The sequence below is a fragment of the Petaurus breviceps genome, unplaced genomic scaffold, assembly GCF_028583685.1.
Source record: "Petaurus breviceps papuanus isolate PSGF00001 unplaced genomic scaffold, PetGlider_PUasm1.0 90919, whole genome shotgun sequence".
NCBI classification, from domain to species: domain Eukaryota; kingdom Metazoa; phylum Chordata; class Mammalia; order Diprotodontia; family Petauridae; genus Petaurus; species Petaurus breviceps.
The window spans coordinates 40851241-40878653 of NW_027187378.1; the positions used below are offsets into that span (position 1 = coordinate 40851241).

At 37.5% G+C, this 27413-nt stretch overlaps 1 protein-coding gene across 3 annotated transcripts; it reads right to left on the reverse strand.

The window, feature by feature from the left end:
- LETM2 (leucine zipper and EF-hand containing transmembrane protein 2) lies at nt 1-27145 on the reverse strand. 3 transcript variants are annotated; one of them, XM_069075893.1, is made up of 10 exons: nt 26803-27145; nt 25417-25498; nt 22289-22736; nt 21578-21721; nt 18568-18723; nt 17733-17933; nt 16465-16584; nt 12932-13039; nt 1314-1394; nt 1-432 (listed from the first exon to the last, which is right to left on the reverse strand). In XM_069075893.1, the coding sequence occupies exons 2-10, from the start codon at nt 25461-25463 to the stop codon at nt 376-378; spliced, it is 1362 nt and encodes a 453-aa protein (XP_068931994.1). In that variant the 5' UTR covers nt 25464-25498; nt 26803-27145; the 3' UTR covers nt 1-375. The 3 variants fall into 3 exon arrangements, with proteins under 3 accessions (XP_068931994.1, XP_068931993.1, XP_068931992.1); XM_069075892.1 differs by lacking the exons at nt 1-432; nt 1314-1394; nt 12932-13039; ... (1 more) ...; nt 17733-17933; nt 18568-18723 and adding an exon at nt 18898-20170; XM_069075891.1 differs by lacking the exons at nt 1-432; nt 1314-1394; nt 12932-13039; ... (1 more) ...; nt 17733-17933; nt 18568-18723 and adding an exon at nt 18898-20189.
- Nucleotides 27146-27413: the final 268 nt, after the last annotated feature.

Sequence of the window (27413 nt, forward strand, 5' to 3'; positions counted from 1 at the left end):
TTCTATACAAAAGATTTTTCCTTTCAGGGGTGTTGCACAAATTGCAGATGTCCAAAAACATGACCACTGCAAAAGCTACACATTACACAATTCAGTCAATAATAAACGGGTGTCTTTACACATCTACACTTTGTGGAGTTAATTTACAGTGGAGTGAACAGTGGCAGAGAAGAAATGGACTTTCTGAAGTATGTGAGCTTAGATTCACTGCTAACATCACCTGGGGTAGGTTTCAGGGCCTCGAAGAGTACAGCTACAATGATGAAACTGCTATATTCCGAAGAGGATACACACGGCCCAGCCTGGAGTTCCTTTACCTACTGAGGTAGGGAGATGGAGTGGGTGACTGGATTACAGCATCATCTTCATGTGGCCTTAGACTCCATTTGCACTACTAGCCTTGCTGCTTTGGGATGAGGTTTGTGATTTGCCCTGAAGAGTATAGATCAAAATAAAACAGAACTTTAGAAGGAAGCCATAATTTCAGTGTGAATGTTCTAAGAGCCAAAGGTTAATTTCCTTAGGTCAAGTTAGATCAAACCATTCTTATTTTACAATCTAGTATCAGAGTGTGTCTTACAAATAAATCAACAAGCACCTATGCATCTACTATGTGCTAGGTGGGGAGCAGAGAAGTGGGACTGTAAGAATACCAAAACAGACCACCTTGAATGCTTGAATGTCCAGTACCTGGACATTATCCCTCTGTCTGTCCAGGTTTTCCATCACCAGCCCAGAAATATACTGACCTTCAAGGGGAGGACTGCTACTTTGTTTTCTCTCTGCTTGAATCACTAGCCTCTGCTGATTTCTTTACTGTTTGTCCTATGCTGTGGTCCCTACTTCCTATTCTAGCTGGGGAGTTTAATCATTGGTGGAAGAGAGGGCACCCAAGTGACTTTTACACTAAATGTCTCTGGAAAATTGGCCGAAGGGTGGAGGGGAGAGAATACACGTAATGCCAAGATTTAGGTTGTTTTCCTAATATTTCTTGACATAAATGTCCTGTGTAAGATTCACCACATGTGGAAACAATTTCTAATTGGCAGAAGAAAATAAGGATGTGCCTGTATTATAATTAGTCTCTAGACTTAGCATGTTTTAAGTTTGATACTTGATTGCATTTGTGGATAGTTTACTTAAAAAGGTCAAATATGTAGTGGTTACAGGATGACTACACTTCAGCCTACAACATCCTGTTTAGAAGCAAACAAGGATTATGCAGTGTTTCACAACTACACTAGTCCTAGACTCTAAGTGCTCTTGAAAATAAACAAAAAAAAAAAATAAGCCCTTCTGATGAAAATGCTTACTCTGGAAGAAGAAAGAGATTTTTCAGGTAATGAAACAGGTGGTGGTGGTGCAGTAGGTGGCTGTTCTTTAAATTCTTCCATCTGAAACAAGAAAATCAGATATTGTGTTAATGAACTTAACAATTCAATTCAGACAATACAGATGTCCAGATTCTAGAAGATGCTGTGTTAGTTAAGTCATACACACATTGTGACTACAAGGAAGTTCTAATAAACATTTTTTTTCTTATTCTGGCAGTGTCCAAAAATAAAGCCCGGAAGCAAATTGAACAAAGCTGAAACATACTGCTTTCATGAGAATGAACCAAACAGTGAATTAACTCTTCCTTATTAAAATAACTGTTGGGTTAGCATTCCAGTTTGTTCAAAAGGCTTTTACAGAAAGAAAAAAACCCTGCCAAGTTGTCTAACTTTTATTCCCTAAAGTTGAAGTGCCAAGTCCACCAGGGCTTTAGATTCATGTAAAGAAGGTGGTATTTCTTTAGGAGCTTCTGCTTTTAGAAACTAAAGAAAGGTAACTTTGGTGTTAGTATTTTTATGCTCACCATAATAAGTCTACTGTCCAACTTGTGGGGTTTGCCTCATGAACCTTCCTGGCTAAGGAAAATAGTGCTGGAAGCCTAGAACATGCTAGTGATATTAGGTTTGAAAGTTAATTAATGTCCTCAGAGTGGGGAGAAATAACAATTGCTTTGATTATGGAAGTAGATGACAAAGAAGACTTGCTTTAATTGAAATGGCTGGGTCAAGAGGTAACAGAAATCATCTACTTCAGGCTGGTTTCATCCTATCTTTTTAAACTTTTATTGGCTAACTAGCTGGGGTCCTTATAATTAGCTCCTTCCCCCAAATAAATAGCACATATTTAATGTGTACATGGTAATTTTAAAAAACTACTGTCTGCCTAGAAGTCCAGAGAAACACTTTGGCAATAGTCAAAGCCTTTTAACACTATTAAATCCCCCAATTTCTCCAACTATACCCTTTATGAGCATGAGAAATGAGACAGAGAGGGGCGGCCAGGTAGCACAGCAAGTAACAGCACTGGCCCCAGTGTCGAGATGACCTGGGGGATTGAATCCAGGCTCAGACACTTAGCATCCACCCAGAAACACCTGGCCATGTAACCTTGAGCAAGTTACTTAACCCCAATTGCTTTAAAAAAAAAAGATATGAGACAGAGAAATATAAATTTAACTTTAGGTTTGTATACACTATATAAATCAAATGACATACCAATATTTGTACTTATTAGGCATTAAAAGGACACTAATAGCTAATTCTATACTTGTTTCAAAAAGAAGCCGTTCTCAATTATTCATATGTCTCTAAAATTTCAGCAGTATTGGTCCATCTCGGTCAAACAGAAATTTGGGGAGTTGTCTGTTTTTTTAACAGATTTCAGATGAATGAGATAATATTTGTAAAAGCACTTAGCCAAGTGTCTGGCACAGAGTAGATGCTAGATATTCCCTTCTCCACCTTTTGACAATTGAGGGTCGCTGTAGTCAGTGATATGCGCTTTTTTTTTGCTTTTTGGAGAGGGGAAGGTAGGGCAATTAGGGTTAAGTGACTTGCCCAAGGTCACACAGGCTAGTTTTTTTGTGTTAAGGGTCTGAGGTCAAATTTGAACTCAAGTCCTCCTGACTCCAGGGCTGGTGCTCTATTCACTGCACCACCTAGCTGCTCCAGTAATAACCTTTAAGAGACATAATAGCCAATATAATTCATCTATTTTAATCAACAGTCTAATACACTTTCCCTTCAAGAGCAAAGCAGGAAAAATAAAACATGCTATTTACAAGAACACCAATAAATGAAATCACATAAGAATTCATATTTATGCCTATTATTTGACAAAGTATAAGGTAAGTTAGCAGAATGAGAATTAGAGGGCAAAAGAAGATAGAATGTTTCTCTCTCAATTCTAGTTAATTAAAAGTCTATATGCCAGCAAATACTGAATGTCTTATAAGCCATGTTTTAAGAAAAGATCAATCAGGCTGAAAAATGCTCATCGTTATTCTGGGAAACATATTTGAGTACTTTGGTATCTTGTTTTGTTTTGTTTTGGAGGGGGGATGGTAGGGCAATTGAAGTTAAGTGACTTGCCCAAGGTCACTCAGCTAGTTTGTGTGTGTGTGTATGTGTGTGTGCGTGCGTGCGTGCGTGTTAAATGTCTGAGGCCAAATTTGAACTCAGCTCCCCCTGACTCCAGGGCTGGTGCCCTATTCGCTGCACCACCTAGCCGCCCTATTTGAGTACTTTGGAAGACAGGTGCTGTACAAATCCAAGGTAGTGGTAATATTAATTTGTTACCATAGTCCTCTAAATCCTTTATGGGATAGAAAGTCTTATTTTATAACTAAGGAAAGCTAATGCTAAAGATGGACAAGAAAATATAAGATAATCAAGGTATCTGTGAGCATATGATCTTATCCCTATGCTCATAGTTTTTGCTCCTCTTTTACTGTACCCTAAGGTAAGGAATCCCCCTAAGGGATGGGGGTAAAAATAAACCATCTCTTCTAGTCCAGAGTGTCTTTAGGAAACCAAGTCTGGTCCTAGATGCCTGTGGCTTAGATGCCCTCTTGGGGTGCTGGAGCATTCCCAAGATGGTTTAAGGATTCATATCTGCTCTAAAATAAATTTAAAAATTTGAACGAGTCCCTAGATCACCTAGAAACATCCTCCAGATCAGACCCAGAATTGGATCTTATCTCGGGGGTCCCTCCAGAAATGGGTTAAATTTAAACCTACCTCTGATATAGTTAAGAGGATAGGAAGGAGGACAAAGGAGTTTGAATATGAACATTTACCTTGGTTATAAATTCCATACTACATCTAACAGAAGTATTTTATATCTAAGTGATTTCCCCTGGTTCACAAGAGTTAGCAAAATCCTCACTCTTAGCTATTTAAGTATTTGGAGCCATGCAGCAGCATCCCTTTCTCACCAGTGAAAATTATGAGTCAGACACTTAAAAAGGCATCAGAGCACAGAGATGTAAAAGTTTGATTCCCTAATGGGATCACACTAGAAACACTGTGCTTCATTCAGTTTTGTGTTCCTCCATACTAGGAAGGTAAGTTTAAGAGAACACTGCAAATGAGGATGAAAAAAAGAACTTTAGCTCAATGCATCACTCTTTAAGGGATTCAAATTTAGTAATTTATAGAGACTGAGGTCCAGTGATGCTGGCATCTTTGTTATCCATCACTCCAAACTCTCCATCTCCTGACAGCATTTTACTCTGCCTCTCCACCTCCTGGCTTCCCAGAATTCCTTCAAGTCTCAGCTGAAGTCCCACAATTAGTCTTTACTAGTCCTCCTTATTCTCGGTGCCTCCCCTCTGAGGCTAACTCAATTTATCTTGGAGATATCGTGTGTGTGTGTGTGTGTGTGTGTGTGTGTGTGTATGTTTGTACTTTCTTTTCTGCATGCTGTCTCCTCCATTAGACTACAAGCTCTCTAAGAGCAGAGGCTATTTGTTTCTTGCCTTTCACTGTGCCTGACACATAATAGGTGCTTAATAAATGCTAGTCGATGGACAGAAATATAGAATAAACTCTAACAGGTTTAACCAAGAGGAAAGGCTTTGAACATAGCCCTGTGTGGCTAAAGCAACATATTAAAAAGATTATATACTATCATACTATTGGATTGTACCAGGAATGAAGGTTTGGCTCAATATTAGAAACATATGATCAGTCATAATAACTTTTTTTTTTGCTTTTTTTTTTTTTTGGAGGGCAATTGGGGTTAAGTAACTTGCCCAAGGTTACACGGCTAGTTTTTTTGTGTGGGTGTTAAGTGTCTGAGGCGGGAACCAAACTCAGGAACTCCTGACTCCGGGGCCAGTGCTTTACTCACTGCGCCACCTAGCCGCCCCCATAATAACTTTTTGAAATCACATGATTCTACTAATAAATGTAGAAAAAGTTCATAAAATACAATACCCATTTCTGTTAAAAACACTAAAAAACAGGAACATAAATGAACTTTTCTGAAATGTGGTAAATTCACCTACCTAAAACTTAAGAGTCAGCATTATATGTAATGAAGAAATGCTATAAGGCTTTCCAAGGAGAAATTAAAAATGTCCATTATCAACACTATTATTTGAATATGGTACCAGAAATGCTAGCTATAGCAAAAAGACAAGAAAACAAATTAAGAGAAAAAGTATAAGCAAGGAAGAAACAAAATTCATGGTCTTTGTAGATGATAAGATGATTCACAAAAAGAAACCTGAAGAAAAAACTAAAAAATCAATTGAAACAGTAACTCCAGCAAAAGGCTTTAAAATTAATCCATATAAATTATCAACTTTTTGTGTATTACCAATAAAACCTAATAGGAAGAAATAAAAAGAAAAATGCCATTCAAAATAACTTCAAAAGATGTAAAATAATTAGAATCTACCTAACCAGATGCATGGAAAAAATATATGACTACAACTACAAACACTCTAGAGAAAAAAAAAATTAAGAAATCAGAGATATTAATTGCTCATAGCTGTATTATGTCAATATAACAAAAATCATCATACTATCTGAATTTACTTATTTAGTGCCATATCAAACTACCAAAGGGTTATTTTATAGAGCTAAAAATAAAAATCATCTGGAGGAAAAGAAGCTCAAAAATCTCAAGGGAAATAATAATAATTTTTAAAGTGGGAAGAAGGGTGGACCTAACAGAATCAGATCTCAAATTATACTACATAAGCAATAATAAAAAATATTTGGTTAAAAAAATTTATGTTGGTTGGTGGAAAAGATTAGGTGTACAACACACAGAAGCAAACAAATATAGAAGTAGAATTTAATCGATAAACCCAATGAACCTACTTACTGGGGCAAGGATTTACTATTGGACAAAATTGGAAAGCAATCTAATAGAAGATAGGTTTAGGTCAACACTGTAGACCACATAACACATTAAGTGAAAACATGGCAAACATAAAAAGTCATATTATGAATGAAGTAAAAATAAAGGAAAGAAGATATCTTTCTCAGTTGTAGATAGGTGAAAAATTCTCAGGAAAACAAGGTAAAGAGAATTATAAGAGAGAAAATAGACAATTTGATTACAAAAAAGCTAAAAATCTGCTATACGACAAAAACAAAGAAAATTAAAGAACAATTTAATAAATATTGATGCAAAAAATTTTAAATAAAATTTTTAAGTGAAACTGAATAAAACAAAATGTAAGGAGATTATAGCAATATATATCACAAACCTCATACTCTATGACCAAGCTGGATTTATGTCAGGAATGCAAGGTTGGTTCTATAAGTATAATTGACCATATCAATAACAAAAATAGTATCATTATATCAGTAGATGGAAAAAACAGCTTTTGACAAAATACAACTCCCATTTCCATTAAAAAAACACTAGCAAGCATAGGAATAAAGGAAGCTTTTCTTAAAATAGTAAGTAGTATCTATCTAATACCAAGAGCAAGCATTATCTATAATGAGGATAAACTAGAAGCCTTTCTAATAAGATTGGGGGAAGCAAGGATATCCATTATCCCCCATTATTATCCAACATTATGCTAGAAATACTAGCTATAGCAATAAGAAAAAGAAATCAAAAAAATAAGCACAGGCAATGGGGAGACAAAACTATCACTTTTTGCAGATAATATGATGGTATACTTAGAGAACCTTAGAGAGTCAACTAAAAAACTATCTGAAACAATTAACAACTTTAGCAAAGTTGCAGGATATAAAATAAACCCACACAAATCATCAGCATTTCTAAACAGTACCAACAAAACCCAGCAGAAAGATATAGAAAGAAAAATTCCATTTAAAATAACTGCAGATAATATAAAATTCTTAGGAGTTTACCTACCTCCTAAGACACATGATGGGGTGCTTGGGCCCCAGTCCTAAGATCACATCTCTGGAAACCACCCAGTTTCTCAGTAGGCCCCTGAGCTGTGAGAAAATTTTTTCTTGTTGCAGAATACATTCTCTTACCAGAACAGACAGAGGAATGCCTGGTCCCAGGATTTTTGTCCCAGGCTAGCCCAAGGATTCTCCCTCACGAATGCCTTTCTCCCTAGGGCATGCCTGACTGACAACTCCCTCAATGTCTTGTATATTTCCTATACTTTCCCATCCATAGCTCCCAAAGACACCTGGACCCCTAGATTACCTAATTAGCATCCCTGGCATTCTTTCCCATACCCCTTTTCTATGTAATCCCCAGCACCATCTTCATTCTCTCGAAAGTTCCCTAAGGTCCGTTGCCCACTTTTGCTAAAGCAAAATAAAAAAATAAACTTTTTGCCACTTGACTAAGAGAAGGATTGAGTGTGTGAATTCATTCTAGGCAACTCTGCCTTGACGTTTTCGGGGTCCCAGAACCCCAAACCTCGTCACACACACAGGAACTATATGAACACAATTATAAAACACTTTTCACACAAATAAAAACAGATCTAAACAACTGGAGAAATGTTAATTGCTCATGGGCAGGTTGAACCAATATAATAAAAAAAAAACACCTAAATTAATTTACTTATTCAGTGCCATATCAAACAAACTTTTGCTAAGTTTTCTTAAGGAGAAACTAATACACTGTTGTTGGTGGAGCTGTGAACTGATCTAACCATTCTGGAGAGCAATCTGGAACTATGTCCAAAGGGCTATAAAACTGTGCATACCCTTTGATTCAGTGATACCACTGCTAGGCCTATATCCTTAAGACATAAAAAAAAGGAAAAGGACCTATCTGTGCAAAAATGTTTATAGGAGATATTTTTGTGGTGGCTAATAAGTGAAAATTGAAAGGAAGCCCATCAATTGGAGAATGGCCACACAAGCCATAGTATATGATTGTGATGGAATATTACTGTGCTACAAGAAATGACAAGCACAATGATTTCAGAAAAACCTAGAATGACTTACATGAACTGATACAATGTGAAGTGAACAGAACCAGGAGAACAGTGTACACAGTAATAGCAACACTGTATGAAGAAAAACTGAGAATGACATAGCTATTCTCAGTAATACAATGATCTAAGACAATCAGTCCCAAAGCACGAATGATGAAGCATTCTATCCACTTCCAGAGAAAGAACTGATATTGTTTGAATACAGACTGAAGCATGTTATTTTTCACTTTTTCATTGTTTTTTCTTTTATTCAAATTTTCTTGTACAAAATGAATAATATGGAAATGTTTTACAAGACTGCACATGTATAACCTATATCTGATTGCTTACTGTCTCAAGGAAAGGAGAAGGTAGAAAAGGAAGGAAGAATAGAATTTGGAATTCAAAATTTAAAAAAAAAGTGTTAAAAAATTGCTTTAACATGTAATGAGGGAAAAAAATAAAATATATATTCTTCAAAATCTGATACTGGATAAGAAAAAGACACCTAGGTGGTGCAGTGGATAGTGTGCCAAGCCTGAAGTCAGGAACACTCAACTTCCTGAGGTCAAATCTGGTCTCAGACACTTCCTAGCTGTGTGACCCTGAGCAAATGACAACCCTGTTTGCCTGTTTCCTCAGCTGTAAAATGAACTGGGAAAGAAATGGCAAATCACTCATATTTGCCAGAAAACCCCCAAACCAGAAAACAGTCAAAAAGAGTAGACATGACTGAACAACTGGATAAGAACTAGAGAGGTTAATCAATGAAATAGAGTAGGCACACAATATTCAGAAGCAAATGAAAATAGGAATCCATTGTTTGATAAATCCAATTTGACAAGAGCTGCTGAGAAAACTGGAAACTAGTCTGGCAGAAACTATGCATAGAACACTATGTCACAACATATACCAAGATAAGTTCAAAATGGGTACATGATTTATCATAAGCAAGTTAGGAAAGCATGGAAAAATTACTTGTCAGATCTATGGAAAAGGGAAGAGTTCATGACCAAAAAAGAGGTAAAGAGGATCACAGAAGGTAAAATGGATAGTGCTGATTACATTAAATTTAAAAGGGTCTGCACAAACCAAAACAGTACAGCCAAAATTGGAAGCAGGAAACTGGGGGGAAATTTTATAGCAAATTTCTCTGAAAAAGTTTCATTTCTCAAATACATGGAGAACTGACCGACATTTACAAAAATAAGAACCATTTTGCAATTGATAAATGGCCAAAAGATATGAACAGTTTTCAAAGAAATAAATCAAAAGTTATCAATAGTCATATGAAGATTCTCTAAATAAGTATTAGAGAATGTAAATTAAAACAACTCTGAGGTAACACCTCCCACCCATCTGATTGGCTAAGAAAACAGTAAAGGAAAATGATAGATGCTAGAAGGGATATGGAAAAAATAGAGACACTAATGCACTGGTAGAGCTGCGAACTAATCCAATCATTCTGCAGAACAATTTGGAATTGTACTCAAAGGGCTATAAAACTGTGCATATCCTTTGACCCAGAAATTCTGCAACTAGGACTACACCCCAAAGAGACTTTTTTAAAAAGAAAAGGATCTATATGTATAAAAATATTTATAGCAGCCCTTTTTGTGCATGCAAAGAATTGGAAACCGAGGGGATACCCATCAATTGGGGAATGTCTGAATAAATTATGACATATCCATGTAATGGAATACTGGGAAGACTTATATGAACTGACATAAAGTGAAGTAAGCAGAAGCAGGAGAATGTTGTACACTGCAACAAAAAATACTGTAAAGATAATCAACTGTGAAATAGCTACTCTGATCAATACAATGATCTACGAGAATTCCAAAGGACTCATGATGAAACATACTATCCAGCTCCAACAGACAACTGATAGACTCAGTGAAACATATTTCTTATCATCTTTATTTTTCTCGACCATGGCTAATGTGGAAATGTGTTTTACATGAGTTCATATATGCAGTGGATAGTGTATTTCTTGCCTTTTCAATGGGTAGTGGAGAGTATGGAAGAAGAGAGAGAATTTAGAACTAATATTAAAAATAAGATTATAATTAAAATAAATTATTTATTAAATTATTAACAATATTATTAAATATATCATCAAATATTTATTAAATTATTAAATATATTATTAAAATAAGATTTAAAAAGAAAAGAAAATCTATATCAAAAAATCAATGCTATTTAAATTAAGAGGAAAATAGTTTAACTGGGGAAAAAAATCTTTAGGGTAAGTTTTTCTGATAAAGATTTGATATCCAAATACAAAGGAAAGTGATTCAAATATACATAATCAAAAGTCATTTCTTAATAGATAAATGGTCAAAAGATATGAACAGGCAATTCTCAGGGGAAGAAATCTAAGCTACCAACAACCACATGAAAAAATGTTCCAAATCACTAAAAGATAAATGCAAATTAAAGCAACTCTAAGATTCCACCTCATAACCATCAGATTGGTAAAGATGACAAAAAAAAAATGAAAACTGTCAGAGGATAGGCATACCAATGAATTGTTGTTGGAACTATGAATTGGTTCATCTATTATGCAAAGCAATTTTAAAGTATCCGAAAAATGTCATTAAACTGTGTATACTCTTTGACTCACTGGTACCACTATTGGACATGTACCCCAAATAGATCACAGAAAGTAGAAAAGGACTTATATATGCAAAAAAATGTGTTTATATATATATATATATATACATATATATATATACATATTCATAGTAGACCTTTCTGTTATAACAAAGAACTGGAAACAAAGTATTCATCTGTTGGGAATGGCTGAAGAAATCATGGTATATGAATTAATAGATATTAATACACCACAAGAAATGACAAAAGAAATGGATTCCGAGAAACTTGGAAAGACTTTCATGGAGACAGCTAGGTGACACAGTGAATAGAGCACCAGCTGGCCTCAGACACTTAATTAGTTGTATGACCTTGGGCAAATCATTTAACCCCAATTGCCTCACCTCCCCCACCAAAACAAAACAAAAACAAACAAAAAGACCTGTATGAATTGATGCAGAGCAGAACCAGAATAATTTATACAATGATTACAACATTGTAATGAAAAAACCTTTAGTGACTTAAGAACTCTAATTGGGGCAGCTAGGTGGCGCAGTGAATAGAGCGCTGGCCCTGAGTTCAAATGTGATCTCAGACAATTAACACAAAAACTAGCTGTGTGACCTTGGGCAAGTCACTTAACTCCAATTGCCCTACCTTCCCCCCTCCAAAAAGCAAAAAAAAAAAAAAAATTCTGATCAATGTAATAATGATCAACAATTAATTCAGAATACAAATGATGAAGCATTCTAACAGCTTCTTGAAAGAGATGATAGATTCAAGATACAGAGACATATATTTTCATATATGACCAATATGTGAATTTGTTTTACTTGACTATGTTTATTTGTAAACATAAGGTTGTTTTGTTTTCTGAAGAGAGGGAGAAGGATTTGGGGAAAATAGAGGCTAGTAATTCTGATACAAAAAAAAAAAAAAGAATATAAGAAAAGAGGATCCCTGAAGTATTTTGAAAGAATTTCTACTTTTTCAATGAAGTTACTCTCTCCAATGAGGCAGACTCCAACCCATCCATGCCTGCCCATTATGTGCAACTTTTGTCCATGTATTCTCAGAAGTTTGCCACATGTACATCTACTTAACATGCAGAAGGCCTTCTTTGCTTTCTCCAGAGACTAAGATAAACTCTCATTAGCCAACTTTCATCCCTTGTTCTTGCCATATGAGCTGTCCATCTTCTCTACCATAAAATTCCTCAATGAATCTTTTATTCCTACTCTTCAGAGTTCTTCATTGGTTTTATGTTGCGGCCTGCTCATATTATGTGTCTCTCCATTGCCCACTGTTTGATACTAATGTTTAGTTCCTAGGAAGCAGTGGTTTTCTACATATCAACACTGCACTGGTAAAATGTTAATACTAAAAAGATGGGTCTTAACTCTCATAGGAATCTTGGAATCAGTAAAAGAGCTTTGTAATTTCTTGAAAACAATACAGTTCACTCTCCTCCTCCTCCCATTCTAGGTCCAACTCTTTATCCATCTATATTGTCTTTCTTTAATATACATACTACTGGAAAAGTTCTAAAGGGTGTCAATCTAAATGCATGTTGAAATCTGGGCAACAAATGTTCTTCATCCACTTGGATTTCTTATGTGGATGGACTAGCCAAACTGTTTGGAGTGATTACAAGAGCCAGGAGGCTCGCAAATGCTCTGGGCCTCAATTTAATCAGTACAATGTCATCCACAAACAGTAGCATCTGGAGGATTTTACTCTCCACAAGGAATCCTTCTCTGACCTGAACTCTGTACTAGATCTCCAACACAACAGTAAATACTGCTGTTATTAAGTATATATAAATGAAATAAGAATCAAGTGAAAACAGAGCTATTCGTACTGGCCTAACAGAGAGAAATTAGTACTAAAATGAAGTTAAGTGAAAGAGAAACTTAACTAAGAAATAGCCTAATAGAAATCTAAATATGAGAAGAAAAAGTAATGACAAGCCCTTGGCTAGAGATTATTTAAAACAGGCCAAACCCCAAAGAGTATTTATTTAACAAGTGCTAACTGCACTGGATATGGGTAGAGACAAGTGTGCCCATGGATAAGTCTCGGTTATGACAGAAGTACAGATTCTCTATAAATCAAATTACTCACCTCAATGTTTGGAGAAATCTCAATAGGCTTCACTTCTACCAGATAGAAGGTACGGGACAACAACAACAGAGAAGGAGGGACATTCTCTTTCAGATGGAGGTCCAGCCACTGAAGGATGGGAAAGGAATGAAACAATAGAAAAAGCTCTGAAAAGGGCCCAGGGAAGCTGTTCCTTCCCTCTATAAGCTTCTCTTTTAGCTGTTCAAAGGCTCCAGTGACTTGCTAGTCCCTAAGGCCTTATAGGCACTTTGTATTTCTGACATGCTAAGGTCCTTTATTCCTTCTTTACAAATCACAGAATTAACTGTAAAAGACCTTGGTTGGGGGGGAAGGTGAGTTGATAATTTTGGGGTGGCTAGGTGGCACAGTGAGTAGAGCACTGGCCCTGGAGTCAGGAGGGCCTGAGTTCAAATCCAGCCTCAGAGACTTAACACAAAAACTAGCCGTGTGACCTTGTGCAAGTCACTTAACCCCAATTGCTATCCAAAAAATAAAATAAAATAAAAGACCTTAGAGATCTACAGATGTGGAAAGTGAAACTTAAGAGAGGTTAAATAACTTCACACAGATAGTTAAGTGGTGATAGAACCAAGATTAGAATCCAAGTAACCTGAATCCCACAGTCTATGTTCTTTCTACCATATCAAGCTACTTCTTTAACTAGTGGAAAAAATGAAATCACTAATGTAGCAGGTAAGATGAAATAACTGAGGAAACAAAGATTCAAGTTTATCAATTTATTAAGCAATGTATATCAACTGCCCAACAAATAGGGACCAGTAGCCTCCCATAGCTTTGGCACTAGACCTGATTTCTAATTGGAGAAAAGATTAGAGACTAAGTTGGGAGGGGAAGAGTAAACAGGTACAATTTCCTAACTCAAAAAAAGAGTTGTTGGGGCGGCCAGGTAGCACAGCAAGTAAGAGCACCGGCTCCAGTGTCAGGATGATCTGGGGATCGAATCCGGGCTCAGCACCCACCCAGAAACACCTGGCCGTGTAACCTTGAGCAAGTTACTTAACTCCAATTGCTTAGGGGCAGCCAGGTGGCTCAACGAGTAAGATTACCGGCTCCAGTGTTGGGATGACCTGGGGATCAAATCTGGGCTCAGATACTTAGCACCAAGCCCAGAAATAACTGGCCGTGTAACCTTGAGCAAGTTACTTAACCCCGATTGCTTTAAAAAAAAAAAGAGTTGTCCCACTCTTCCCAAGTGTCTGTGGACAATCAAGGAATATGGAAACAATAAGTGATTGATCAGTACAGGAATAGTTTTCAGATAAGACATGAGTTCCTTGAGATGCATAATTGTGAGAAAACTTCTTGCATAAATCTTAGGATCTAACTGGGTTTCTGGTCAGCATAACCTAGATTTTTAGTTACAGGTCTTTAAGTAGCAGGTAAAGGTGGTCCAGCATCCCAGTCACACAGGGATAGATTCAAACAATGCCACAAAGTTCTCTCACAATTCCCACAACTGAATAGTTTGGGACTAGACCTATAACTGAATAGAAAGGGAACTGTGCTAGCTCCAGAAATGATTCACAAGATGGAATCAGTGTGGTACATTCAATTCCCACCAACACTTGCTCAAATCCCCTCAATTCCCTCACTAGAGAGGCCACTGTCAGAACAAGACTGCAAATGGTTATGGTATGAGGTTCCTTGAACTTCTCAAAGCACTGAACAAATATTTTAAAATGTGATTAAACACCTATAAATCTGCTTATCACCTAAGAAAGGAACTAGCTAGTAGTGCTGGGTCAGTTCACAGAGGCAGACACCCTGAGAGCAATTTGTCCTGATATGGGTTAAAAATTTAAAAATGACAACTGTCTCTATGCCCCAGTGCCACTCTCAGTGCCCTTCTATATGTGTAATGGAAATGCAAATTTAAAGATCTCCCCTGCCCCTAGGCCCTTTGATAGGCTTAAGAGACTCTGAGAACCTTCCTAGATTTGAAAATATATTCTGCCCCCTAATAGGCTGAATGTGGTCACACGGAGCCTGTGGCAGGAGGCTTCATTTTCAGGAATGCCCACATCTTGATGCTGAGTGATTGGGCAGTGGGTCAAGAGGGTGGTTACATTCTCTGACCCAGGAGAAGGCTATAATCCCTGATGTGAGGCTTTGCTTTGGGGCTTACTTTGAGAAGTGTTGTGTGATTTGACCAGATGAGACTCTGGGCAGCCATTGAGAGCCCCCCAGCTTTGAAAAACCCAGATGTTGATGCTTCCTTCTCTGGTAACTGTGATTTGGTATGGAATGGTTGGACAGTTTGGAAGCCTGTCTGCTTGATCTGTTTCTCTGTCTTGTAACTTCTGTCTGTATACTCTGAAGTTCAGGGTGCTGACCTTTTCCCCCTGAACTAGGTAAAGGATATATGTTTGATTGATTAAAGTAAGCTTGTTAACTCATTTTGAGTTGCTTTCCTTTAGAAAAGCAGATCTAAGACCCTGTGCTGGCAGCCACCCTGGGGATGCTAGGGTGCTAGCTGCTACAATATGCTGTTTTGATCCTGTAGCCAGGGCTGGCTCTATGGAAAGAAAGCCACACTAGTATAATCAATCAATAAGCACTTGTTAAGTGTCTACCACATGCCAGGCTTTGTGCTAGATGCTAAAGATACAAAGACAAGAGTAAAAAAGCTTTCAGGGAGCTTATATTTTATCCAGGGAGATATGTACATATCTAGTTACAGACAAGACAGATACAAACTGATTTTCAGAGGAAGAGTACCAGCAGCTGGGAAGATCTGAAAAGGCTTCATGCAGAAGATGGTACTTGATCCTAGCCTCGAAGGAAATCCCATAGGAATTTTTAAGTAATAGAGGTGAAGAGAGAAAATACATTACAGGTCTGGGGGGATAGCCAATGCAAAGGTATAGAGATAAGAACTAGTGCTGTTTGTGAGGAAGAGTAAAGAAGGACAAGTTGGCAAAAGTATATAATATGCTCAGGCCTTCACTTAAAAAAAATCACTTTGGCAGCTCCTTTTCCCTCCCCTACAAAATTATCTAGACTAAGAGGATCTGCTGAAGTTACTAAAATTCTCATCAGGAATCATGGATCAAGTCTTTAGCTTAAGCCCCCAGGGTTAAAACGCAAATATGCTACATATAGATGGGCTTCCTCACATTATAGACTTTGTCCCTTCTTTTAATCAAGCTGGAAGATACCCTGACTTTCTAGATGTCCTATTGCAAATCAACTATTTCTTAGTGGTGAACTGAAATAATAGGAAATATAGTTAGTTTGGAAATTGAAGTTTATGCTACAGTGGGAAAAGCACTGGCTCTCAAGTAGTACCTGAGTTCAAATAATACCTCTGATGCTGTCTGTGAGAGCTTGGGTAAGTCATTTAACATCCTAGGCCCTCAGTTTTCTTGTGTATGAAATGAGGGGTTCAAACTAGATGGCCCCTGAGATCAGCTTTCAGCTCTAAAGTAATAATCCTATGATGCAAGGGCAGCCATATCTGGTACTAGATAATGGGGAACTTCTGAAAAGAGCTCAAGGAAGCAGCTACTTGCCTGTGTGAGCTGTTCTCTCAATTGCTTCTCAGTGAGCCCCAGTGACCTCATCCCTCGGGCTCTACAGGCACTTTGTAGCTCAGAAACACTCAGGGCATTCACTCCTTCTTTGGCAATTACCTAAAAAGAACAGAAGGGTTGACGGGAGCCCTTGGGTGCCAAGATAACCTAGGCAGAACTATCCAGAGGCTATGACAAATAGGGTTACTGCTCCCAAGCTTGTAGTCTATGGGAGCCCTGAACTGTTGCAGTCACCAAGAAAACCTTACTGGTAGATGGGGGGTGGGGGGGGTGGGAGGAGTAAGATGAGGGGAAAGGAGTGTCCTCTCTTTCCCCAGGATATGAAAAGGATCTGAAGCATTCAAATGAATCCATCAAGTTAAAAATTCCCCTCTTCACAGACAATACTTAAGGCAGTATGCTGCCTTCTGTTGATGTCCCTTTGCCTTTTTGGCTCTCTCCATCTGTCCCTGATGTTTAGTTTCATCTTTATAAAAATGTCTGGAAGAAAGGATTTACCCCCATAATCCTGCATCTAAACTTCAGAACTAAACTCAAACATGATTACTCCCCTTAATGCAAATGATGGCTATGACAAATCCCCAATGCTGATGCAGAAAGAAACTAAGGAAAAGGTATGCTGGAGAGATCCTTGGTGTTTCTAGGAAACCTGCCCCTTCTGATCTCCTTTCTTTTAGATCATTATCAACACTTCTTCCATCTTTTTTAAGTAGCCTGTTTGGAGCCTGTAACAAAGGCAGTGTCTTCCCCAATGTATTCAAATGTATTGGATTTTATCTCCCTAAAACAACTAAATTGTGCTCAGTCACTCTTCCTGTGGTACCAAATCCATCAGCAGAAAACAGATTTGGTTAATAGCAGCATGGAAGAAAAGTGAGGTGGTGAACTTTCCCTGTCAGTGTAATATCAGGATTGCACTTACTATTCCTTCAAGTAGACACCTATCTGCTCTAAGTTAGTCTTAGCTAAGATAGTGCAATAAGTGACAGCTTGCCATACCCTTTAAGAGAGAGTTCAGGCAATGATAAGTTGCTAATGATTTTAAGTGAGAGTCAAAGGAGTGACTGCAGTCATGAAGGGGACCCAAAGGGGTGCTGAGGGGGGAAGTTCTTCATTCACCTTGGCTGAAAATCTGCCATTAAATAAGTAATTGATGCAAATACTTCGTTATTGGGCTAGCCCAAGATAATGAAAATTTCTTGCTAACGCTATGAAACTAAGCTATGAAAGCTAAGTTAGGCTCTTACTTCATCATCTGATTTTATAGACTTCAGTTTCATCAGAAGCTGAAAGCGGAGCAGGTTGTTGGTTCCAAGGGTCTGAAGTTCTAAGAGTTTGCACAGGGCAACCAGTAGAGGTCGGTCTAAATGTTCCAAAGTTAGGTCACACTCAAATAGCTTGGAAAACTGAACAATCTCCTTTGTGCTAGGTGTATGGCCTGTCTGGACCTATGCAATGGAAAAAAAGAGGCATTCAAATATGCTTACTACTTATTTGAGCCTCCCCCAAAGTACCCTCTGTTTTAAAGTCATATTTCCTAGAAGAACTTCTAAGCACTTACTGATAGTATCTGATGGCATTATGTTTATTTTATAAACTAAACCCCACTACCCTACCAATAGGCAGAAAGAAGTAAATAAACTTGCCTGGGGTGAGTGGAAGAATCATGAGTAAATCTCGAGTTTAATTCTGTTCTATTCACAAATCTAAAAAGTTTTATGAACATTATCTATATATAGGTATATATATATATATATATATATATATATATATAAATACTGACATTTCTGTTACTGAGTGAAGATTACCATGCACTGTAATTGTGTTATAAAGGGGAAACTAGTATACTATTTCACCCGCTGAGGCAGGTTTATTAAAGATCTATTAACGTGGCTTATATTTTTGCTACACTCTGGAATTTATTCATTAGCATACTAAATGATGACCAATATATTTCATTTGTTCATATGAACATGTATACATATATATTTCTTTCACTTGATCATATTCATATGCTGTGGGTATCCACCTCTATTTTCATATCCCTTTCCACCTGAAGTTATTTGTCTAAAAGGCTGACACCTGTTTTACATAGGATGAAAACTGTGTAGATGCATCTCCTAATTTGGAGCCTTTTCCCAACTTGGCTCTGTTCATCCTTGCCATCTCTGTAATAGTTTCTTGGAGAAATTTTGCTAGTTCCAACTTTGCTGCCATTTTCTTTTTCTGTTTTTCTTCCTTAATTGTAGAAAAGGGAAAGAAAATAAATTTTAATCTCTTCTTCTTTGACTGTGTCTTAACAAACAAGGTGGGGAGAACAGGGATTATCAGTTCTAACTGGTCACTGCTACCTCCAATTTAATATATTTGTCTTTTATAAGTTTAATTTAAAAAGCTATTAGGGAGAACCAGTTCAGACAAAAGGTAAAACTTTATTTTATAATTTGTCACTTTAATCTAACAACTTTATTTCTGTGTATCTTTATTCATTAAATAATAGTTGATGTGTGTAACCCAGGGCTGGGGAACCTACAGCCTCAAGGCTACCTGCAGCCCTCTAGGTCCTCAAGTGCAGCCCTTTGACCAAATCCAAACTTGCTCTGTGATGTTTAGGTTCAGTCAAAGGGCCTTACTTGAGAACCTAGAAGGCCACATCTGGCCTCAAGGTCACAGGTTCCCCACCCCAGTATAACCTATAGCAGATTGCTTACCATCTTGGAAAGGGAGGAGGGGAGAGAGGATGGAAAAAATCTGGAACTCAAAATCTTATAAAAAATGAGTGGTGAAAACTATTTTTACATTTAATTAGAAAAAATAAAATACTAAAACAAAAAGTAGTAGTTGATGACCCCCACTATACCTATTTTAATCCAAAGGGCACTCTTAAATGAATGCCATGGGTTAGAATGAATTGTAATAAATGGAAATTATGGAGAATGATTTTAGTTCAATTTGATGAAAAACCTTTTAATAATAAGAGCTATTCGAAAGTACAGAGGACTACCTCATAAAAGACCATAAAACTCCTCATTGAAGATATCCAAGTAGAAACTGAAAAACTGTTTTTTGAAGATACAATTGAAGGGAAACCTAAATATGTCTGGGTTGGACACTAGCTCCTTCCAATTCTGACATGCCATGATTCTGTCTAGTATAGAACTCATCAAGGCAGTCATTAGGACCTCTTAACTTGACAAAACCAACCAGGGTTTCTGTTGGACAAATATCTTTTACGGTAAGTCCCAGATCTGAATGTTTTACTCCCCACGTTGTAACCAAATATGAAGCTGAATGAGCAGAGTAAGCATTTAATACACAAAAGAGTATCCTATAAAGGCTCCTCTAAATAATACTAAAAGAGTATCCTAAGGCTCCTCAATTCATTCCTTAATATTCAGCTCTGAATAATAAGGTTTTGCTCCTTTTTAGTGGTTAGTTAACTTTAAGGTTTAGCTCAGAATCTCTATAATACTCTAAATATGTATTATATAAATCTGATGAATGACTGGTCTCAAAGCACCCTTCCACCTCTAGATCTATGATCCTATGACTCTTCCAGGAATGTGAAACAAATGTGGCTGGTGTGGCAAATCTTAGTGCAAAGAACTCTCGTGTCCTGTGAGGCAGCAGCAAGTTCAATTTTCTGGTCTCAAGAGAAAAAGTCCAGAGGAGTTCACAACAGAATCTGTCAACAGAGAGTATATCTAGAAAATACAAGCACAAAAATGAGGCAGAAAACCAGCCAGGAAATAAGTGGAATTGTAATGGAAGTATAAAAGTTTACAAGCTGTATAAGAAAAAGGTGGCAGTATAGAGAGATTGTCATTATTTTATTAACCATATTTTTGGGCAGTGACTACCTAGGTTAAGATCCATAGGCACTGTATCCTTTGATACAGGATCAAAAGATGCAGAAACTACTCCCCAAAAGTTTGTCTACTAGGAAAAGCACACTATTAATAAATTAAATGAAGGAAAGTGAGTTAAATCTCCCCTCAACAAGTTTAATATTCTTTTTGTTTTTTGCTTTTTTTTTTGGAGGGGGAAGGGCAATTGGGGGTTAACTGACTTGCCCACAGTAACACGTCAAGCTTAATATTCTTTATTAATAGTGGATGGGCATTTTTAACACATCACTTCAGCTACAATAAGACGATGAGTTACAATAAATATTGGCTAAGATCAGAAAATATTTCCATGCTCTAATGCAAAAAAAGATAAAGGATTCATTCCAGTTTTAATGGTCTTTTAACTAGGTGGGTTTTTTTTTTTAAATTTTAGTATATTAACATCATTTGAGTTGGTACTCAATGAATTAAGTTAGCTCATTCTAGTTTTGGTTCATGATTCCACAATTTAGTTCCTGGTAGACTAAAGATTTCTGGAGGGCAGAATTAGGAATACCCTTCAATTTAATCCTGAACTTTGTGCCTCAAAAATATAAAACTACTAACAATTCCTGACTCATCTCCTATTTACATATCTTCTCTTCCCATGAAAAAGTTTTATATATTTATCATCTGAAACATATGGCTTTGGGTTTCACTGTCATTAGAAAACTGACAGGCCTATATATTAAACTGGGTGATTTGTACACCTATACAGTTATTTTCCCTTCTTCAAGTCAGGATGATTCTTTTAAAAGACAAGATCTTACCTTGATTTTATAACAGAAAAGAAAAGGAAGTCTGAGATTGTTTCCCAGAAGATGAACTGGGGGCAACATTCATATCAATTATATTCTATAGCAGCTCCTTCAATTTTGCTATACCTCTGATACATAACTGAAAGGCTACATTATCCACAACAGATTATGATTATATTACAGGACAATCCCTCTAAATGCCAGCAGGTATATGTATCAAGCTAGGTTCCCAAATAAATCTACAAGAAGACTTCACTTTCAACCTTCATGCAATCATCCCCAGGAAAATCTACAGCAAACACAATAAAGGCTCCCTCTCTTTTGATGGATTCCCAATGAAGGATTCACCTGGCAACAGTTTATTCTTTTAAATGACATAATAAAAGTTGAATGTTGTTTTGTTTTATTTTTTAGGGAATAAACAAGTTAAAGTACAGATATACATACCTTTTTGGATTCACTTTCAAAAGTTGATGGCAACATGTCTGGAAAGAGTTTCAGAAATACTGGTAACAGTAATTCCATGAAAGGCACAATTATGAACACGATAAATGGAACCAGGCGGAAGAGATCAACACAAGTTCTCAGCAGCTAAAGAATTAAAAGCATATGTAATGTTCATTCTTTTAAGACATATCAAAAAGTTGCTTTGGGTTCCTAATGTGTTAAAACCCAAGACAGATTTTCTGCTGCTGCTTCCAAGACAGGATGTTCCCTTTCCCTAAGGCTCTGTATGGATATTTATTATATATCATCAGGGAAACCTATATTAATCAAAACATGTTAATGGGATCTCACTGCTTTCATCTAAGACAGAAACCTCTACTCTAAAAATGCAGTATGTTTTAACACTGGTTCTGAAAACATGTATATACTTGAGATACTGCTAGGTTTGCCCTTAGAAGGACAATTCATATCTGAAGTCCCTTGGAAAGCTGACATATACCTTTTCTCCAGCTAAATAACTAGAAGCATAGGTTAAGTGACTTGCCCAAAGTTAAACAGAAAGTCAGTAAAAAAAACCAAAAACTTAAGAGTCTTAGTCCTTTCTTTTCACAAGTAAAAAAAAAGAATCCCTTTGAAATTTTAACATGTTAGTTGTACTCAAAATTTAGTTTCCAAATAGTTAGTTTCAACTTCACCCTTCCTCTTGCCTACCCTTCGTCTCTCTCGTCTGGTCAGCACCTGTCCATGTAATAGTCTCCGTACGATCCTGGCAGCAACTTTGGTGTCGATCCAAAGCAAGTAAAATCCATTGTAATAATGTTTAAGTTCATCCACAATTTTTTGTCTCAAAGACTTCTTAACCTCCTCAGTCTTAATCCCTGTTTCTTTTGGGGTTTGGGGGCTTGCTGTTACTGATTTTTCCATGGTTTGTTTAGGCTTATCTGGGAAATCTTGAAGCCAGCATGTGGATGTGTGTAGTTTTTGTATTGCCTTAGTTCGTAAATGAGGTAGTTTGCTGCTTGATTGAATAGGATACAAGAAATTTTTGCTTCCATAGTTCTTCACATAGGTTTGATTTAAATGGGAGTCTGCCAGTTGAAGAAATGAAACTGATGGGGAATATCGAGGGTAGCTAGGGTGAACAAAAAGGTGAGGACCTCTAGAAAAAAGGAACACTGCTGAGTTAAGCATATACTTTTACAAATTTAACGATTTTTTTAAGTTTGTATATTCTTTAGGCACAGTTTATATAACCACTTAAAAATGAAATCAGGATTTTAACCCCATAATTTAAGAATAAACAACATAAAATAGTTGGTTATTATTCTAATTTGTGGCAGCATATTCTGATGCTAAATTAAACAATCCATCAGAAATGTTAATAAGAAATAAAATTTAACTTAAATAAGAGAAACTGCTGATTGTGGAAAAAAATCTTCACATCAAGTATTTCTGATAAAGGTCTAACTTTCAAAATATTATAGAGGATTTATACAAATATATAAAGATCATATATTTGTAGCTGGAAGGACCCACAGAAGTCATCTAGTTGAATCCCCTTACTTTGTTGAAGAGGAAACTGGAGCCCAAAGAGATTATATGACTTGCCCAAAGTCACCTAGATAGTAAGTGACAGTACCGGGATGTAAACCCTGTTCCTCTGACTCCAAATCCGGCCCTCTTCCCTCTGCACCATGCTGAATAAAACTGAGATTCATTCCCAAATAAAAGGTCTTAAGTGATCAAGGGATATGAACAGTTTTCAAAAGAATAAATGATCAACAACCATGTGAAAGCATGTTCCAAATCACTGATAATAAGAAAAATACACATTAAAATAACTCTAAGGGGGCGGCCAGGTAGCACTGTGAGTAAGAGCACTGGCCCCAGAGTCGGGATGACCTGGGATTGAATCTGGGCTCAGACACTTAGCACCCACCTAGAAACACCTGGCCGTGTAACTTTGAGCAAGTTACTCAACCCCAATTGCTTTAAAAATAATAATAATAATAAAACTCTAAGGCTTTAACTTCATGCCTATCAAATTGTCAAAGATTATAAAAGACAGAAGAAAGAAGGGCTACAAGAAGACAAACACACTTATACACTATTGATGAGCTGTAAATATAGATCCAACCATTTTAGAAAACAATCTGGAACTATACCAGATAAAAGACTCAATTGTCTAAACCTTTTGACCTATCATACTACTACTATGCAAATTATGGTATATGAATGGAATATTATTGAGCTGTAAGAACAACATATATGAGGAATTCAGAGAAACAGGAAGATTTGTATGATGATGCAAAACAAAATCGGAAGAATCAAGATTACAATACCTAATATGATCAAAAGAATGTCAAGGATAACAACAGTAAAAGACAAAAGAACTCATCATCAATCCAATGACCAATCTTGACTTCAAAGAAATGATAATATATACTTCCAACTTCTTGGTAGACAGGTTATGGACTACAAATGCAAAATGAGGCATGTGCTGTCAAGTATGGTCAGTGTATTCATTTTATTTAACTATATTTCTTGCTTTATAAGGGAGAAAAATGTTAAGAAATGACAACAATGTATAAAATAGGACTTTAAAAAAAGATGTTAATATATAAGTCCATTTCTAGGAATAACTTGCTATCATAGCAATTAAAAGCTCTGAAAATGGCTGGTAATACATTTTCCAACAGGAACCACATTCAAAAAGTTGTGCTATCTTATAACTCCACTGTCAAATAACAGGTAAAATTATAGTATTGGCAAGCTATTTTTTCTGGTAATATAAACATTCGTTTAATGAAATGCCTTACTTTCTATCTGGTGATTAACCATTCACACAAAAGCATTAATTACTTTGTTTCATGCCAGGAATTTCCTCAAATAATATGCACCTACAGAATGCCCTTCACTTTAAGATTCCTGGAGAGCTTTTTATGAACATGAATCAGAAAATGTCAAGACAGATGGTACATTCCAGCTATATAACATCCCACATCTCAAGTTAGACCAGTATACCTGATAGCTTAAAAATAAAAATGAAACTGGTACTGGCAAAGAAACTTCTCATGGGATAGCTAACAGCCCATCTTTGCTCCTATTATTTTTATAAGTACAAATACTGAGATACAGCTCAGTTTAGTGCAAAGATTTCTATACTTGGAATCAAACACTGGGTTTGAATCCTGGCTCTGACACTTACTTGTTGGATGACTACGAACAAGTCACTTAACCTCTTTGAGCCCCAACTTCCTCATCTGTAAAATAGGGATAATACTTACCATAAAGGATTGTTATGAGGAAAGAGATTGGTAAAACATAAAGTGCCATAGAAATATAAAATGTTATAACTGGCTCTCAGTACCTAAAAGTACCATGTAGAATTTACTATATATCCCCAATCATAAATCACAACTATTTCACTGTTAGATCCTTTGCAACTACATAATATAAACAGAATGGTTAAAGCTTCAAAGGAATTTACTGACCATCTATTCAAATTCTCTCAATTAAATATTTTTGAGCATTCATTTCAAAGGAAATAGAAAGCTTTATTACAGAGAAGTCAAGTAAATATATGTCAATTTTCTAAAACATGAAAATATTGGGAAAACCCTATAAAATAGGGGAAAACATTAACTACTGGGGTCTAGTCCTAGCTTTGCCACTAATTTACTATTTAACCTTGGACAGAATACTTCATCTCAGAGCCTAAGTATGTAAAATGGAGCTCAAGTATCCCTAAATTTACACCCAATTCTCAAATTCAATGATATATTTCCTCTAGAAAACATTAAGCATGTCAATAGAGAGTAAAAACTCCCAAGTCTTACCTTGTTCTAGCAATAGCAAAGAGTATATTACGGCCACAGAAAGCCATATTTTATATTGGTTTCAACTGGTCAACAAAGGGACCTAGGCAAAAGGAACAGGATATGGTTTAGTATTAAAGAAGTCAGCAATTACAAAGATGATGAGATTTTAATGAGCAACTACTACAAGGCTAGAATTGTTTGCATATTCTTTTCAAGATATTAAAACTTCTCCAAGTTCAATATTCTTAACTATCATAAATACACTTGCCTCTGGCCTTGACAGGGTTGTTTTTGAGATACTAACAGAGCCTGTGGAAGGCAATTTTAGTGCAGCTGGAAAAGTATTGGGTTTATAGATTCAGAAATCTAAGTTCAAGTCCCTGTTCTGCTATTATCTGTGTAACCTTAGAAAAGTCAGTTAATCTCTAATGCTGTTTTCTCATCTGAAAAGTTAGTTAATAGGCTACACAAATATCAACATTATTTGAGATGATGATGATGATCTAGTTCCCAATTAGGTTTTGATTCCTTGTTAGTGGGCCTCCTGTAGTAACCTGCTTGCTCAATTACCAAATTTCCGAATATAAATATATACCGAAAGTTAAATTCCCTGGATTTCAATTCAATAGACATTAAATGCCTACTATGTGCACTGTGATAACAAGCGATGGATTTGTCATTTTCAGCCTTTTGCTCTTAGTCACCCTTCCGCAATTATAGAAAATCAAGTGTCATTCTTTTTATTTATGCAGTATTGAAGATCTACACAGTTCTTTCCAGTACCTCAAAATAAAAAAGCCTAGTCTCCCCTCCGGTGATTAGGCAGTTAAGGGAAACCAAGCCAGACTTTGTTGTATTTTAATTAATAGAGCAGTTTTAATTAAGACTGCCTCGGACTATTTTTTTTCAACACTGGACTATTCCTGTATACACTCCCAACAAGTCCAGGACTGGGAGTGCAGCCAGAGAATGAAATATATCCTCTTTAAGTGCCACTTCTGGCCAGCACCCTTTCAACCCCACGACTGGAAGCTTTCCACGGAGGTTCATTCAAATGTTCCTCTTAAAGATCAGAGGGAGCAAGGACACCTGAGGTCAGGCAGGTGATAACCCTCGACTGGCAGGGGTCAGGTCACTTCCAAGGTTCTGGGGTCAGTTAAGCTGCACAGGTGGTGGCAAGCCGTGCTCTGCATTTCACGGAGGTGGGGAGAGTGTCAGAGGCTAGCCCATGGGTGGGGAACCTTCGGCCTCAAGTCCGCACTTGAGGACCTAGAGGGGCACATGTGGCCTCGAGGCCGCAGGTTCCCCACCCGGGGCTAGCTATTGCGGTTTCCCCCCGCTTCCTCCCTAGGAGATGTGGAGGTAAGGGGAGAGGAGGTTCAACCCAAATGCTCGGTGGGTTACCTCCAGTTCTGGAAGCCTCATGACCCTGGTGCAATTGGTGTCCACAGGGGTGGGTGGGCGCGGGTGAGCGTGGTTCTGTGCGTGGGGTGGGCTCTGGGTTTTGCTGGGGGTCAGGCCCGGGAGGGAAAGGACTAAGGCAAGGGACTGGCAGACGTGGAGGGGGTCGGGAGGCGGGTAAAATGGAGGTTTGAATTCACGGGCTCAGAAGAGAGCGAGCGCAGGTAGCTGCAGGGCCGGAGTCCGAGGAACCAGGGGAGCTGAGAAACCTCGGGAAGGAAGGCGGGCAAAGGCCAGCCTCCGTAGGCCGGCCCAATCCCCACACGGGCTCAAGCCTGCGGCCTTCCCCGCCCCTACCTCTTCCGCCCGACCCCTCCGAATGGCTGCCTCACTCCGTCCTCTGCCTTCCCAGCCCTCCCCGCGCTAGACGGGCCTGAGGCCAGAGGCTACGCGACGTTACTTCGTCCGGACCATCCCGCCTCCTACGCCATCTCTATGGTTCTACCCCCGCCTCTCCCCGAGGCCGTTGTACTGATTGACAGCTTCAGAGACCAATCAGCATGCAGAGCCTCTAGCGGTTTGGGTCCCTCTGAGCTCTAGACGTCCAGGGCAGG